Here is a 16,011-nt window from a genome sequence, read left to right as displayed (position 1 = left end):
GGCTGGGTGTTGGGGGGAGGTCAGGGCAGAGGGCTGGGGTGTGTGTGGAGGTGCAGGGCAGAAGGCTGGGGTGCTCGGCTCGTGGGGGTGCTCCCAGCCCCCTGCCCTGAGCGGCTCATGGCAGGGGGCTGGGACGGATATGCCCTGTTCCACCCTCTTCCCCAAGGCCCGTTCCTACCTCTCTCTGCCTGCTCTACGGAGCAGCGAGCACGCTGCCGCTCGGCTCTGCTCCGCTCCCCCTCCTCCTCGCAAGGGACATCGCCGGCAGGGAGAGGGAGGGGGAGGAGGAGGGGCCGGAACGCACCAAGCTGTGGGAAGAAGCCGGGGAGGGGGGAAGCTTGGCTGCCACAGGACCAAACTTCTGCCTCCTGCCCCCGCAGGGGAGAGCGGTGAGCGGGGGGGCTGAGTGGGGTGGGGGGTCGGGACCCCCCACCACCACTCTCCCCTGCCAGGGCAGGAAGCAGAAGCTTGGTCCTCCGGCAGCCAAGCTTCCCTCCTCCCCAGCTTCTTCCCCCAGCGTGGTGCTTTCCGGTCCCTCCGCCCCTCCTCCTCCTCCTCTCACCGGGCAGGCAGCGTGCCACTCAAAATCGGCTCACGTGCCGTGTTTGGCACGCGTGCCGTAGGTTGCCGACCCCTAAACTAAATGCAAGGCAATGGCTAAAATTAAGTGAAAAAGAAAATAGGTGTATTTAACTAAAATCTCCAGCAGATGGCACCAGTGAAATTTAACAAGTGAAAGTTTAAAAGACCTAAAACAGACAAGATGGTAAAAAACAAAACAAAAAACAAAAATTATGGTTAGTGTACACTACACCAAAATCCCATACTCTTTTGCCTCACCAAAAAAGTTACTCAGATAATTTTCGTCCAGGGACGAAAGCCCTTACAGCGGTCTCTGAGATGCCCCTCGCCCAGACACTTAAGGCGCGACGAGTGCGGGTCACTTCTTGACATAAACCTGCCACAGTCCAAGCACAGTTTAAAGCCCAGGTACCGAGGTATACCCGGTGCCGGTGAAAAACACTGGGGGAAAGACCACCCCGAAGGCAACTTATAAGAAAATCTACACTAACTATAACTACTGTGCTAACTACGTACATGAGGATAGAGATACTGTGAAGCAAGCGCTCGCCGAGGCAAGAGTGGTAGGGCGTTCCAGCTAGCCATCACCGGCGGTAAGAAGGAACTGAGTGGGGGTCAGGTCAGCAGGGCTCTATATTGGCACCATGAAGGCGCGACTCCAGAGGGCACCAAGGCCGACCCTACGGATACTGCTAAGGGAAAAATCTTGCAGCTGTCGTGCACGCGGCCCATGCGCACCTGATTGGAATTGACATGACCAAGCATTCGAAGAAGAACTGATTTTCCCATCTCTATGACCTAAAAGGAATGATAATTACAACTGCAACTTCTCAAATCACATCTGAAAGGACTTAGACTTAGTGAATTATACTGGGTATGTGCAAACCAAGAGACAAAAAGGTAATCCAGTGAACGGTCTTAGGCAAGGACCAATATTGTTAGGTATGATACTAGAACCCCTGAATCTTTATTAAGCAGACTTGTCATGGTTACTTCCCAGTCTGGATTGATTTCAGAATTCTCCCTGGTAGGCAACCAGCCAGAAGTGGCAGGCTTTATGGAAATATGTTTATGAATGTATATATATGATATAACTGGAATATATTTTATGCTACATATGCCATGTAACATATCTCTGTAAAGGTTATGATCTACTGAATCTATTCATCCTATTTGTATGCATGTGTCGTTGTATTCAAAGTTATGAATATTGGCTGTGTACTTGCTTGATTTCTAAGTAGCCTTAGTAAAGCATTTGGTCAGCGTCTTGAGAAAGGAATGTGCAAATTAAGTGCCCAATCAAGAAACACTTAAAGGACAATGAATCTTGGAAGGCTCCAATCCACATAAGAAGTCAACCTGAGGACGTTCAGGGTAGCATGTAAACAATGGCTGCTGCCTGTAAAAACGGAGTCATGCATGGACATGTGACTTGCCCATGTGACTCCAAAACTCCATCTTGGAGCTGGACTTTGCATAGGAGAGAGGAGGGGGTCTCCACCCACAAGAGAAAGTCTATTTAAACCCCTGGGAGTCCCCTCCATTTTGGTCTTCAGCTGGCTCAAGAGATAGCCCCCAAGGATACCTGAAAGAAACTAGAACAAAGGACAGTGACTACAGGGGGTGTGAGTGATTGCTGGACCCAGACTAGAAGGAGACTAGTCTGTAAAAGGAAGCTTACTGGAACTCCTCTGAGGGTGAGGTTTTTATCTGTATTAGGCATAGACTTGCATGTTTTATTTTATTTTACTTGGTAATTCACTTTGTTCTGTCTGCTATTACTTGGAACCACTTAAATCCTACTTTCTGTATTTAATAAAATCACTTTTTACTTATTAATTAACCCGGAGTATGTATTAATACCTGTGGGGAGGGGGCAAACAGCTGTGCATACCTCTCTATGAGCGTTATAGAGGGCGAACAATTTATGAGTTTACCCTGCATAAGCTTTAGGGTAAAACGGATTTATTTGGGGTTTGGACCCCATTGGGAGTTGGGCATCTGAGTGTTAAAGACAGGAACACTTCTTAAGCTGCTTTCAGTTTAAGCCTACAGCTCTTACAAGACATGGTTCAGACCTGGGTCTGGGTTTGCAGCAGGCAAGCGGGTCTGGCTCAAACCAGGCAGGGCACTGAAGTCCCAAGCTGGGATGGGAGGGAAAGCAGGAGCAGAAGTAGTCTTGGCACATCAGTTGGCAGCCCCCAGAGGGTTTCTGTGATCCAACCCATCACAGCAGGATTCTGTGATTCCAGGTAAACTGTTATTGATGTTTCCAAATACAGAAAACAAGCACTCTCCCAACACACACGCACATATCCAACATCCATATTTTGAACAATAATATAGACCTTGGCATGCTTCTATTGAAAGTCAAGCAAAACCATGCCCCTCTGTTTTTTGAGGCAGTAATTCAGTCTCCAAGTCAATTACCACAACGTGGGAATATGGTAAATGGTGAGCAAAACACAAGGATAATGGCTTTACTGCTGTTACACAGTCATACAAGCTTAATACCAAACTACTAATCCTTGAACTCCTACACTAACATCCAATCCTGACATTTCCCTGGTATCTGCAATGGGGGACAAGTCACTGTGAATGTTCAGGAAACTGAAATGGATTCATACCCATCATTTCATTTCTCAAAAAACAGAATATACTCCCTGTTATGGGGATTGGGAACAGGTGCCTATCCTAGCCTGCTCTCAAACAGTCCACCCACTGTGTTGAGTCAAAAACTCAACCCTTCCTGGAGCTTGGCTTTAGGGTGACCACACGTCTCGATTTTATCGGGACTGTCCCAATATTTGCTTCTTTGTCCCGCGTCCCGACCGATGTTCGGTCGGGACACTGGACAAAAAAGCACATTTGCCCTCCGTGCTCCGGTGCTCACGCCCCCCCCCGTCCCCTCCTTCCCCCATTGGATCCCTCCCCAAATCCCCGCCCTGGCCCCGCCTCTTTCCCAAGCACGCAACCCGCATTCCCCTCCCTCCCAGGCTTGCGCGCCGCTGATCAGCTGTATGGTGGCTGCACAAGCGCTGGAGGGAGGCCGCCGGACACCAGCGTGTGGTGCTGCGTGGGATGTGAGGGAAATGGAGGGAGGAGGAAAGGGGGATGGAAGGAGGAGGTTAGGAGGAGGGATGTGTGGAGGGGGGATGGAGGGAGGAGGGTCGGGCATCTACCAGGAGCGCGGGAGGGGAAGGAAAAGTTGCCGCGGCTGCCGGGGGCTAGCTGGGCATGGCCCGGGCTGCGTGCAGGCAGTGGCCGGGGCTGGCTCTGGCCCCGGTGGGCGGTGGGCCGCCAGAGACACACGGCGGAGAGGGGCTGTGGGGGTGAGACTTGTCCCAGGCGGGGCGGCCAGCGGACAGGGGCTAGGAGCCGGCTGGGGTCCCCGGAACCCATAAACTTCCCCGCCGCTGTCGGGAAGCCCCGCGCCTCTCCCGCTCGGCTGCGCTCCAGCGGCTCGCCCCGCCAGGAAGGAGCCGCTGGAGCGCAGCCAAGCGGGAGAGGCGGGGGCTCCCCGACAGCGGCGGGACGCGCCGCATGTGCCCAGGGCGGGCTGGGGGGTGGGAGGCTCCATGGGGCCGGGAAAACCCCCGGCTCCTGCCCGCTGCCCAGCCCGGAGCCCCGGAGAGCTGCTCGGGAGACCGGCCGCTGCTGCGGCTTGGCTGTGCCAGCCCCGGCCCCCTGCATGCCCGCACCGCGCCGCCCCCGGGGTCCCCAGCTCCCATGCACCGCCGCTGCCCCGCGCCCAGCTCCGGGCTCGGGGGCTCCTGCAGCCACTTCCAGGGGAGAGATAGCTTTGTCCCCGCCCAGTCCTGCTATGGGGTTCTGCCTCCTTGTGCCCATCCAGCCTGAGCCCTGCCCGGGGCCCCACTGGAGCCATACGCCCTCGCCCACCCGGACTCCTGTGCTTCCCAGCGCCTCCTCTCGGTCCCCCTGATGCCCTCTTTATCCCCGGCCCCCTCTGCATTGGGGCCACCTTTTGCCCTGGGGTGGGCAGCGCGCACGGCCGGGGCGCTATGTACGATCCGGCAGCGCGGCTGGGGCCTGCTAATGCCCCCCGCCCCTGCGAAACTGCTTTGCTCCGCCGCCATTTTTTTTTGCTCCGCCCCCCACACGTCCCGATATTTCATCCCTGTGATCTGGTCACCCTACTTGGCTTTATTAAAGAAATTACCAAGAAGCTAACGTAGCCTAAACCTTTTCTCCACAACTAAGAGCTAAGAGAACCACCCCTTTATTAACTTTCTCCAGCTGGCACAATAGCTGCAGGATGGGGTGTATCAGGCAAACACTGCCAGCCTGTTAGAGGGAGTGGCTACTGCTGTGTGATGAGACAAGCCCCTAAGTACTGTACATAAAGGGAGTTAGGATTTCTCACATTTTGTTTCTAAGTAAAGGATGCTTCTCTCAATGAGATGAACTTAGCACAGAACACAGGGGATGCTGGTATCCAGTAAAATCTCTAATTATGGGTAATTTTTATTTTAAAAATAAATAAAAAACAATCGTTCCATTTACCCTTTCATGAAGGATGCTATATAGTGAACCAAAGTTAACTCTCTCATACACCAAACGGGTTTTTTCCAGATCATTGGACAGACAAACTGCCATCAATTGCAGCAAATGAGGATGACGAAGTTTACTGCAAAGGAGAAAAATCCCAATATTACCACACAAATAAGACATTATGTTAAAAGAGAAATAAATATCTGGCCTCTTGGATCTTTTCACCCAAAACTTTTTTAACTTACTATTAGAATAAGCAAAATAGGCTGGTAGGAAAACTGTTCATAGAGAGGCACTGATTTTTTTTATTGTTGACACCATAAGAACCTGCAATGATGCTTTCCAGGATCTGCACAGGAAAGTACTTGTATGGGTCGAGGGGGATCCTGCCTACTCCACATTACACCTCCCACTGCTCATTTCAGAATAGCTCAAGAGGGGAAAGAACAGTAGAACTGTAAATCCCATTTCCAGAGGAAGGAGTAACCCTGATTCATTATTTTCTGAGCCAGTCATTAGCTAGGCTGAGGTGACCTCTACTTTCTTGCAGGCCTCAGGGATGCCCAAAGACCTGACATATTGTAGGCATTTTGCATTCTCTCTTACCTGCTATATTCCTGTTCTGCTATTAGAAGATCAGCTAAACGTAGCTTACTACAGTTCTGATGTGGTTTAAGGCTGAGCTCCTTCACTGTGACTCTGCTGCTGCCCCACATTAAACTACAGGAGGAGAAGAGGAGACTCTAGTCACTCCATGTGTCCAATAGGTTCTTTGGTTACAGCATCTCTTACAAACAACAGCAAAGTTTCCCAGGATTACAAATCTGTCTATTGCTGTTAGTAACATGCCAGTGCTTTGATAACCCTGGCAATAGGCTCACAGCTTCCTAGACAAGCAATAAACTCTCAGCTTGCCAAAGACTAGCTGCAGTGAGAAAGAGACATGTTTTGGGGAGAGAAAGAGGAGTGCAGCTTGACAAACCATATCCCCACAGTCCTAGGCAGAAAGCCACAACACTATGAAACATTCCTCACGGAGGCAATATTAACCCACTGTGTGACAGGCTAGATCTGCTGGGAAGGAATGGGTCAGCAACCCAGCTGACCTACTGAATGCTCCTTTTCTGGCAGAATTACTTGCTGCAGCAGCAGAAAAGGCAAAGAGGGGCCTGATTTGTATTTGCAGATCTATAGTCAGCTCACTCTGGGTCTGAGCAATTGAGGCACACCAAGGTATGCCCTGGAGCTTGAACTCATCCTACCTAAATACAGTCTATGAGCCCCACCCAGAGGCCAATATTAGCCAGAACATTTATTATTATTAAAACATTAATAGACCTAAATATGTGTAGGCTGGTTTAACCATGAATGGGGATGGGGCCATGACAATGGTCAATGAATATTAAAAGGAGGCAAGACAACACATTAGTCAATGTATAACAGAGGACAAACCTCCACTGGTAGGGAGATGGACTGGGTGAACTTAGGACTTTTCCATCTCCAACTTCTATGATTACTGGGCGTTTATGGGTATGTCTACACTGAATTGTACACCCCAGTCTGTGGGACTCAGGCTTACGAACCTGGTGTTTCCAAACATGCGCTTGAGTGTCCAAGCTGCATTTTAAACCTGTGTTTACAATTGCTGAACCCAGGTCTCACAAGTCATGCTAACATGTCCATACTGCACTATGCAGACCTTCTGACTCAGGTCTGTGGTTTGACCTGTGTCAAAATGACATGGCTTGGACCTAAGTTACAGCAAGACTTCAGGCTCTGACCCACACCCTTAGCAGGTCGTAGGACCTGGGTCCTGAGTGCTTACTGACAAGCAGAGTCTATTTGTGTGTGAAAAGAAGGGGAGCTTGGGCTCAAACCTGAGTCAGAGCCCAGACTTACGGCTTGTCTACACTGCCACTTACAGCACTAAAACTTTCCTCGCTCAGGGGTGTGAAAAAAAAACACCTGAGCGACGCAAGTTTCAGCGCTGTAAAGTGGCAGTGTAGATCTATGAGCTGAGGGGTGAAAACATTAGTGCTACAGCGCTGGGAGCTGTGCTCCCAGCTCTGGTAGCTATTCCCCTCGCGGAGGTGGGTTTTTTTACAGCACTGGGAGAGCTCTCTCTTACCGTCGGCTGTGTAGACATACCCTATAAACACAAGGAAAAAATCCAGACAAGCCATCTGGTCCAGTAGTTTGCTGATGATGATGCATATTAAAAAACACCTGAAAACTGCTGAAGAGTCCACTCACTTTGTCATGATCATGTATGGTCCAGTGTGGAAAGAGAATGTTGGCTCATCATCTGCCTGAACTACTTCTTTATCCCAAATGATAGGGAGAGATGCCAGGTACCCTAGCTGCCTACTGCCTGTTAGATAAAACTGAGACAAAACCATATACTGTATAACAAGGAGAAATATTCAACAATTCCTGGGTTCTATGCCCAGCTCTACTGCAGACCAGCTATGTGATCTTAGGGTGTTGTAAGAATCAGGTAGTGTTTGTCAAAAATGTTGTGAAGCTGAAAAATGTTGCCTTAGTGCTACGTTTACATGCAAACGACAACTGACCACAAGTAAACATTAGCCAAAAACCATAAAAATTGGGATCACTCTAAAAGGCTTTCAGTGACTAAAGGCTATATGAAAAAGGACCTTTCTACTGAATCTTAACTGAATACAGCAGAAGCAGCCACCTCAGAGTCACCCAAGTGGGATCCTTCCACCTACTTCTTGAAGTATCTTTTGTTTCAAAATAAATCCCTCAGTCAGGACTCACTAATGACTATAGGCCAGGATTTCCATAGTCATTTAGATCACTCCCCATTTATTTCCCACCATTTAGTGAGTGGTAAGAAATATCTAACAGTGTCTGAAAACAACTCATATGGGACCATCTTTGGATTTAAATAAAAACAATGTGATTCCAATTGTTTTCAACAAACAAAAAGAACTTACACAGTTTGGAGCCCACTGTCTCTAGTGTCTTACCTTCCCAAAGCCAAAACTGTAGATGTTTCTTGATGAATTTGCTCCACCTTTTAGAAGTCTAGTCAGAGGACTGTCGGCATTTCTAATGTCAAAACATACAAGCATAGCTACATGTAGATTAATAGCGAAGGCCAAGATTTTGAAAAAGGTTACATTCCATCTCCCAAAGGAGATAAGAAAGAAAGAAAGAATACACAAGTCCTGCAGCAACTGCCTTTCAAGTACTTCACTTGATATTTGGCCTGGGTCAGAAATAGTGAGGCTGCTACTACTCTCACTTTCCTGGCTGACACCACCTTAACCCCCACTAGAGCTGTAAAGAAGTCTCACAAGCACAGCAATGGTAACCCCATAGCCTGCTGAAACATGAAGCATGGTTATTTAAAAAAAAAAAAGTAGGCATATTTTACCAACTTGATTTTAATGTGCAACTATTATCTTGTATATGATTTTGTTTAAAGTCACTTAGTGCATAGCAATGCAAATATGCAGACATCTTGAATTCACTTCAAATCCTTTCACTAAAGTATTTTTCTTAACAGAAAGATATTTCCCACTAGACACATCAAACTTAGCAATAAAAAGCGTAAAACAGTTAGAGACACATCCTCTAAAGACTGGCAGTGACTTACAGATAAAGAGATTAGATTTATTTTATGGTACACAGTACCAGATATCTTAACATTAATACAATACAGAATTGTATCTGGTTTATTCAGTGAAACATTTCCTTTTAAATAAAGAAGAATTTGTAAGTTACCACCTACTGTTTGGCTCTACCATAGCAAGAAAAATTTAGTACTAATGACCACATATAAAGGTGACCCATCCAAATACACTAGAATGTCTAAACAAGCAGCTTTGGTTTTAAAATAGATATTGTCAAGAAGAAAGAGACAGACAACAACGAGTAAAACACATGATAAGTTTCAGGATACTTAAGTATGGGATGAAACGTCCCTGAATCACTACGAAGTTAAGTTCTTACCCTTGAGTAATGCCACTAAATCTAGATGGGTTGCAGACCAGTACTTTTGATGAACCAACCTTCCTAAGTAAATCAGAGGGGAAATTCTGAATTGCAGCCTGCATGTGTGATGCACAACGCCGTATAAATTCTAACATCTGAAAAACATTAAGTGTTCAAGAACTACTAGATTATAAATGTTCCTATTTTAAATTAATAGAGCAGGATCATGAAGAAAAATTGTCACTTACTTCTTGGTGGCAATATTTGGCACCAGCACAAATATTTGAGATATTACATTTTTTATTAGAGAGAGTCTTTACTGTCTAAAATTGTAAGGCAGATACCAACCAAAATTCAGCACATTCAAAAAGAAGCTGTATCCATTGTGAACATGTAAATTTAAAGAAAAATTAATGGTGTGAATATGTAAATAAAACCAAACCTCAAGCCCTCCAGGTGACAGAAGCAATGTCAATAACTGACAATTCTGAAGGTGAAAATGATAAAACTACTGAATTCCAGCACAATGAATAATAAAGGAATAATCTATCTTGAATTATTCTGACTAGGTCTCTCAGTAAAATATGCATACTGAAAGACATCAAATTATCTCGTACCAAGACATGGGATAATTTTAAAACAACAGCTTTCTTGTAACATTTTGCTTCAGCATTAAGTAAGCAATATTTATACCAGAATGTTTATAGTTCTAGGCCTTGGTCCTGCAAACAGCTCCAACGGAACTACTCACAAGTATGAGGGGATTTCAGGATCAGGACCTATCGCTGTAGTTCTCATCACTGCACATTTACACATTATGACTCTGATCCTGCAAGCTTGTAAGTACAGGCAGACCTCTGCCCCCAGGTAGAGTCCCACTGAAATAATTTTGAGTTTATATGATCAGGACCTCAGAATATAATCTGAGCCAGAAAGTCACATAAGGCAAATCACTTAACATTATCTTAAAAAACATCTGTTTCCTGGGTATGGAGTTTTTTTTCCCAGACCATATTTCCAAGATAAAGTTGTGAAGTTCACATATATGTGTACCTGAGCACTACTTTCCTTTCCAGCTGACATAGCCCAGCACTGTGGATTTCTTCCATTTTTATCATGTACTCGCAGATCACCTCCTGCATCCAACAATTTACTGAGAATCCACTGATTTCCTGAGAATGCTGCAGCATGTACTGGGGTGCTCCCATCATAACAGCGGCTGAGGAATATTAGAACAGAAACATTTCAAACTACCTTCACTATGGTAAACTACAGATACCTCTTGAAAAAGAGAATACTTACAATTGCATTATATGCAAGAGCAAAAGAATCTACCCTGATCTTGCCAAATGGGATTCCATGTATGGAGTGAGGACTGTATGGCCTTTTATTGTCACCAGAGGGACTAGAAAACTGCAGGCATGAAAAACTCTCTTTCTCAATACGCTTTTCTGCACTTTGCCTGTCTTCTGCAAAAACCAAGCTTTACCTTTTCACTCTCAATGGGGAGGTGCTTCTGAAGCTATGATTAATAATTTTAGTGTTTAAAAACTTCCAATTAGATTTTAAAGATTAATTCCTGACTCAAGTGAATGAGAGAAAGAAGTGGAGTTCACACCTTTGCTTGCCCTATTGTTTGGCTGGAGACAGAGCACTGTTTATCTGTAAAGTGTGGTTATTGCTTGGACTAATGTAGTGACTTTCCTTGCAAAAAATAATCTCACTACAACCAGTGCACTGCTATGCTGTTGATCCAGCCTAGTAAAAAATCTGTCTCCGGAGGGACAAACAATTGCATTAGAAAAAGTTGTGAACAGTATTCCCTTCTGCCATTCACTTCAATCATGCATTCACATTAACACCTAGATGGAAACACAGAGCCCTGGACTACATTTAAAATACAGACTGAACTAGCTATGTCACCCGGGAGTTCTGTAGTTAAGCATACCTAACCCTGCTCAGGGAGGTGGATTACCTACATTGACAGAAAAAAAACTTCTGTAGATGTAGGAAGCATCTGCACTATGGGACTATAATGGCATACCTGCAGCTGTGCCACTGCAGAGTCTGTAGTGTAGACATGCCCTTAATGTTAACATATTCAAGCTCAGAATTCACAACCTTCACCAAAGAGTTTTGTAGGTGGGGCTCTTTGCCTGTTTTCTAAAACACTTTATTTGTCTAAGCTGGAAGGCACCAGGGCCCAAATTTGTATATGTATCTATCAAAAAAGAGTCCTGTGGCACCTTATAGACCAGGGGTCTCAAACTCAAATGACCATGAGGGCCGATGAGGACTAGTGCATTGGCCCAAGGGCCACATCACTGACACCCACCCCTTGCTGGCCCTGGCCCCGCCCCCACTCCACCCCTTCCATGAGGCCCCGCCCCTGCCCGGCCTCTTCCCTGCCCCCATTCCAACCCCTTCCCTGAAGTCCTCACCCCAACTCTGCCCCCTCCCTGCCCCCAGGGGATGCAGGAGGGGTGCAGGGAATGGCAGGGGGCTCAGGGCAGGGAGTTGAGGTGCAGGAGGTGTGCAGGGTACAGCAGGGGGCTCAGGGCAGGGAGTTGGGGTGTGGGGTGCAGGAGGGGTGAGGGGTGCAGCAGGGGGTTGGGGTGCAGGGTGCGGCAGGGGGCTCAGGGCAGGGAGTGCAGGAGATGTGCAGGGTGCGGCGGGGGCTCAGGGCAGGGAGTTGGGGTGTGGGGTGCAGGAGGGTTGAGGGGTGCAGCAGGGGGTTGGGGTGCAGGGTGTGGCAGGGGGTTGGGGTCCAGGAGGGGTGTGTGGGATGTGGCAGGGGGCTCCGGACAGGGGGTTGGGGTGCAGGAGGGGTGCGGGGTGCGGACTCCGGCCCGGCACCGCTTATCTAGAGCGGCTCCGGTGTGGCAGCGCCGCGCACCGTGGCCAGGGCAGGCTCCCTGCCTACCTGCCCTGGCCCCTGGCCCCGCTCCGTTCCAGGAAGCGGCCGGAGTCCCGGGGGCGGGGGAAAACGGCACCATGTGCTGCTCTTGCTGCTCCTCCAGGTACCTCCCCCAAAGCTCCCATTGGCCACGGTTCCCCGTTCCCGGCCAATGGGAGCTGCGGGGGGCGGTGCCTGGAAGCGAGAGCACGGAGTCCTCTACTCCCCTTCCCCCCCCCGCCCTGCCCGGGGCTGCAGGGCCATAGTTCCAGCCGCTTCAGGGAGCGGCGCAGGGCTCACAGCACCACGGGGTAGGCAGAGGGGCGGGGGGCACGCGAGCAGGGGGGCACGGGGAGCTTGGCGGGCCTCACAAAAGAACCCGACCCCTGTTATAGACTAACTGATGTATTGGAGCATAAGCTTTCATGGGTGAATACCCACTTCGTCAAGACGTCTGACGAAGTGGGTATTCACCCACGAAAGCTTATGCTCCAATACATCTGTTAGTCTATAAGGTGCCACAGGACTCTTTGTTGCTGTTTACAGATCCAGACTAACACGGCTACCCCTCTGATATATGTATCTAGGCTTTGCTCTGCTCAGCATTGCAAGATCTAAATCACTTTGACCATGTTGCACTGCTGCAGTGCCATAGCGTAGATGCTTCCTACAAGGATGGAAGGTGTTTTTCTGTTGCTGTAGTTAATCCACCTCTCTGACAGGCAGTAGCTTGGTTGACAGAAGAATTCTTCTGTCAACCTAGCCACATCTACACCGCATGTTAGATCAGTATAGCTATGGCACTATTTTTCACAGCTCTGAGCATCATATCTATGTTGACCTAACTTTTAAGTATAGAACAGGCTTGAGGCCATGCACCACTGAGCAGAGCAAAGCCTAAATACTTTTTAAAAGTCAGGGCCCTGGGCTTTTTCTTTCCCCAACTATCAGCTCTGTAACAATTATAGTTTGGATGAAGGCTATGTCTCTCTTTCATCTGCTCATTGACAATTATTAAGGAAAATCTTGTGCATTACAATAAAGTTGATGTTATAACAAACTTAAGTTTGTTTCAGTTTATTAAGGATGTAATTCTGACTTTATACTTAACTGATTTGGGTCTGATCCATAATCCAAGAGCACACTTACTAGTTTACCAAGACCTAGCAATGCAGCAGTAAACAGAGCAGTCTGGCCCAAGGAGTTAATTGTGTCAACACAAATACCTGAAAAGTATAAATAAATAAGTAGTCATGCCTCATGACTATACAATTTCAAACACCCCCCCATTATCAATCTTTAACTTTTTTAATTAAATGTTATAGAAATAGGGCCCTACCAAATTCACAGTCCATTTTGGTCAATTTCAGGGTCAGAGGATTTTAAAAATCGTAAATTTTATGATTTCAGCTATTTAAATCTGAAATTTGACGATGCTGTAATTGTAGGGATCCTGACGCAAAAAGGAGTTGTGGGGGAGTCACAAGGTTATGGTGGGGGGTTTGCAGTACTGCTACCCTTATTTCTATACTGCTGCTGGTGGGGTGCTGCCTTCAGAGCTGGGCCAACAGCTGCCGCTTTCCAGCTGCCCAGCTCTGAAGGCAACACAGAAGTAAGGGTGGCAGTACCGCAACCCTCTAAAATAGCCTTGTGACCCCCCTGCAACTCCCTTTTGGGTCAGGGCCCTCAGTTTGAGAAACGCTGGTCTCCCTTGTGAAATATGTATAGTATAGGGTAAAAGCACACAAAAGACTAGATTTCACAGGGGGAGACCAGATTTCATGGGCGGTGACGCGTCTTTCATGGCTGTGAATTTGGTAGGACCCCTATATATAAGTGTAAGTAATACAGAAATAGTTAACCTATATCAGTCTAACATGAACACAACAAAAACAAAACAAAAAACGTTTTCCTCTTCCACCGGAGGCCCTGCCCCAAGCCAAGCTGGAAGCTGGAACGGGCCGAGAGCTGCCTGAGGACCCTCCACCTGCCCAGGGGTGTGTGTGTGAGGGGGTTGAAAGCAGACCCCGACCCGTGTTCCTGACCCACGGGCCCCCCCATCCACCCAGGGCAGGTGGAGGGTCCATGGCGTGACTCCCCACAACTGCCCAGATGGCTTTTACCATGGCCGGGCTGCGGCCCCCAGTCAGAGCCGGATCCAGGTAAGACTGTGCATGGCACACGGTCAGCTGTGGGGAGCCGCGGACCCTTCTGCCCTGGGGGGGGGGGGTGCAGGGCAAGGACATGGGCTGGGAACTGCTCTCAACCCTCCACTCCAGGCAGGTGGAGGGTCCGCAGCACCCCACAGCTGCCCGGGCTCCCCACCTGGACGGGGCGGGGAGGCCCTCAGGAGGATGAGGAGGGGCAGAGGCAGGGCCATGCCCCCTTGAGCTCCCTTATTCCTGCACTCCAGTACCTCATCCAAAGTACTAAATTCCTCAGTAACAACTATGTGGGTGAAATGAGACAATCACTATGCTCTTGAATTAACTCACACAGAAAAATTATAAAAGACAAAAACACCATACCACCAGTAGCAAACCACTTTGCAAAAAATGACCACTCGATATCTGACCTCTCAGTTCTTGTGGTGAAAGAAAAATGGCACACTACCTGCAAAAGACAAGCCTGGGAGCTTAAATTCATAACTTTGTTAGAGACTCAATAGAGATACTGGATTTATGGCTCATTATAACAATTTTATTAAGATGATGTTAAAAAAAAAAAAAAAGTGAACAGAGTTTGAGCATAGAAGTTTCTGGTTATCAGGGAATAACGTACAGATTATCGAGGGTGCAAAATTTGGTTTAAAAATCAGGTGGCATAAGGAATACATAATCTGCAATAACCCCGATTGGGGGTAAAAGGTTGATGGGTCAAAGTACAGGCATTGAGATATGAGGGTACGAAGTTCATAGAGTGGCTATGTTCAGGTGTGGAGTATAATGAGTGGATATGATGATGAGGATGGATTGACCCTCATTTGTTGAGATTTAATGTTCATGTTTATGGTTCCAGTTCATATGATCCAACGGAGAAGGTCTCGTGGTCCCTTTCTTGTAGTGGGAGAACGATCTATAACCCACTAACCAACCTTTGTCATATGATTGCAGAGGTGTTAGTTGACCACTTCACCTTGAATGGTCTCTTACAACGAATGTTAACTCCTTGCTAAAACAACTGTCCCACCTTATATTTAGCTGTTACAGTCTTAGCACTTTTCTCAGACGAAGAAGAGCTTTGTGTAAGCTTGTCTCTTTCACTAGGGCCTGGTCCACACTACCCTCCCACTTCGGACTAAGGTACGCAAATTCAGCTACGTTAATAACGTAGCTGAATTCGAAGTACCTTAGTCCGAACTTACCGTGGGTCCAGACGCGGCAGAAAGGCTCCCCCGTCGATGCCGCATACTCCTCTCGCCGAGCTGGAGTGCCGGCGTCGATGGCGAGCACTTCCGGGATCGATTTATCACGTCTAAACCAGACGCGATAAATCGATCCCAGAACATCGATTGCCTGCCGCCGGACCCTCCGGTAAGTGTAGACGTACCCTAACTGAAGTTTGTCCAATAAAAGATAATGTTTTCACCCCTACATAACCCACCTTAAAAAGAACAGGAGTACTTATGGCACCTTAGAGACTAACAAATTTATTAGAGCATAAGCTTTTGTGGGCTACAACCCACTTCTTTGGATGCATAACCCACCTTGTCTCTCACATCCTGGGATTAACACAGCTATGACATTGCAAATAATACTGTTTTAATCATTTTAATTAAAAATACAATAAATAAAATTTCTATTACACTTATATAAATACATCTTAGCAAGCAATCAACCATTAACAGAATTTTCTGCTTTACTAGATTTCAATACAGGTAAATTACCTACAACTAAAATATATAATCTTAAAAGAAAAGCCCAAATGAATTTAGAAGTACAAAAAAAAATAAAACCTTTTTTCTTTTTTTAAAACAACATAAAAGAGCTAACCACTCAGTCTGTGTTCTCTCCCTCCCAGCTTCCCAAAAGGAAAGAAGGAACGGTCATCAATAACAG

At 47.3% G+C, this 16,011-nt stretch overlaps 1 protein-coding gene across 1 annotated transcript in view; it reads right to left on the bottom strand.

Annotated features, from left to right (window-relative positions):
• The window catches only part of TEX14 (testis expressed 14, intercellular bridge forming factor), a 57,062-nt gene that overhangs the window by 37,703 nt on the left and 3,348 nt on the right, over nt 1–16,011 (bottom strand). The window contains exons 2-8 of the mRNA XM_024211286.1: nt 13,065–13,179; nt 10,111–10,276; nt 9,076–9,212; nt 8,088–8,169; nt 7,348–7,496; nt 5,701–5,814; nt 5,107–5,230 (exon numbers count right to left, since the gene is read on the bottom strand). Coding sequence (XP_024067054.1) covers nt 5,107–5,230; nt 5,701–5,814; nt 7,348–7,496; nt 8,088–8,169; nt 9,076–9,212; nt 10,111–10,276; nt 13,065–13,179 — 887 coding nt within the window. The remainder of the gene's footprint in view (nt 1–5,106; nt 5,231–5,700; nt 5,815–7,347; nt 7,497–8,087; nt 8,170–9,075; nt 9,213–10,110; nt 10,277–13,064; nt 13,180–16,011) is intronic.

The sequence above is a fragment of the Terrapene carolina genome, unplaced genomic scaffold (assembly GCF_002925995.2).
Source record: "Terrapene carolina triunguis isolate 2854851 unplaced genomic scaffold, T_m_triunguis-2.0 Scaffold231, whole genome shotgun sequence".
In the NCBI taxonomy this organism is placed as follows: domain Eukaryota; kingdom Metazoa; phylum Chordata; order Testudines; family Emydidae; genus Terrapene; species Terrapene triunguis.
This window is presented reverse-complemented; position numbering and strand designations above follow the sequence as displayed.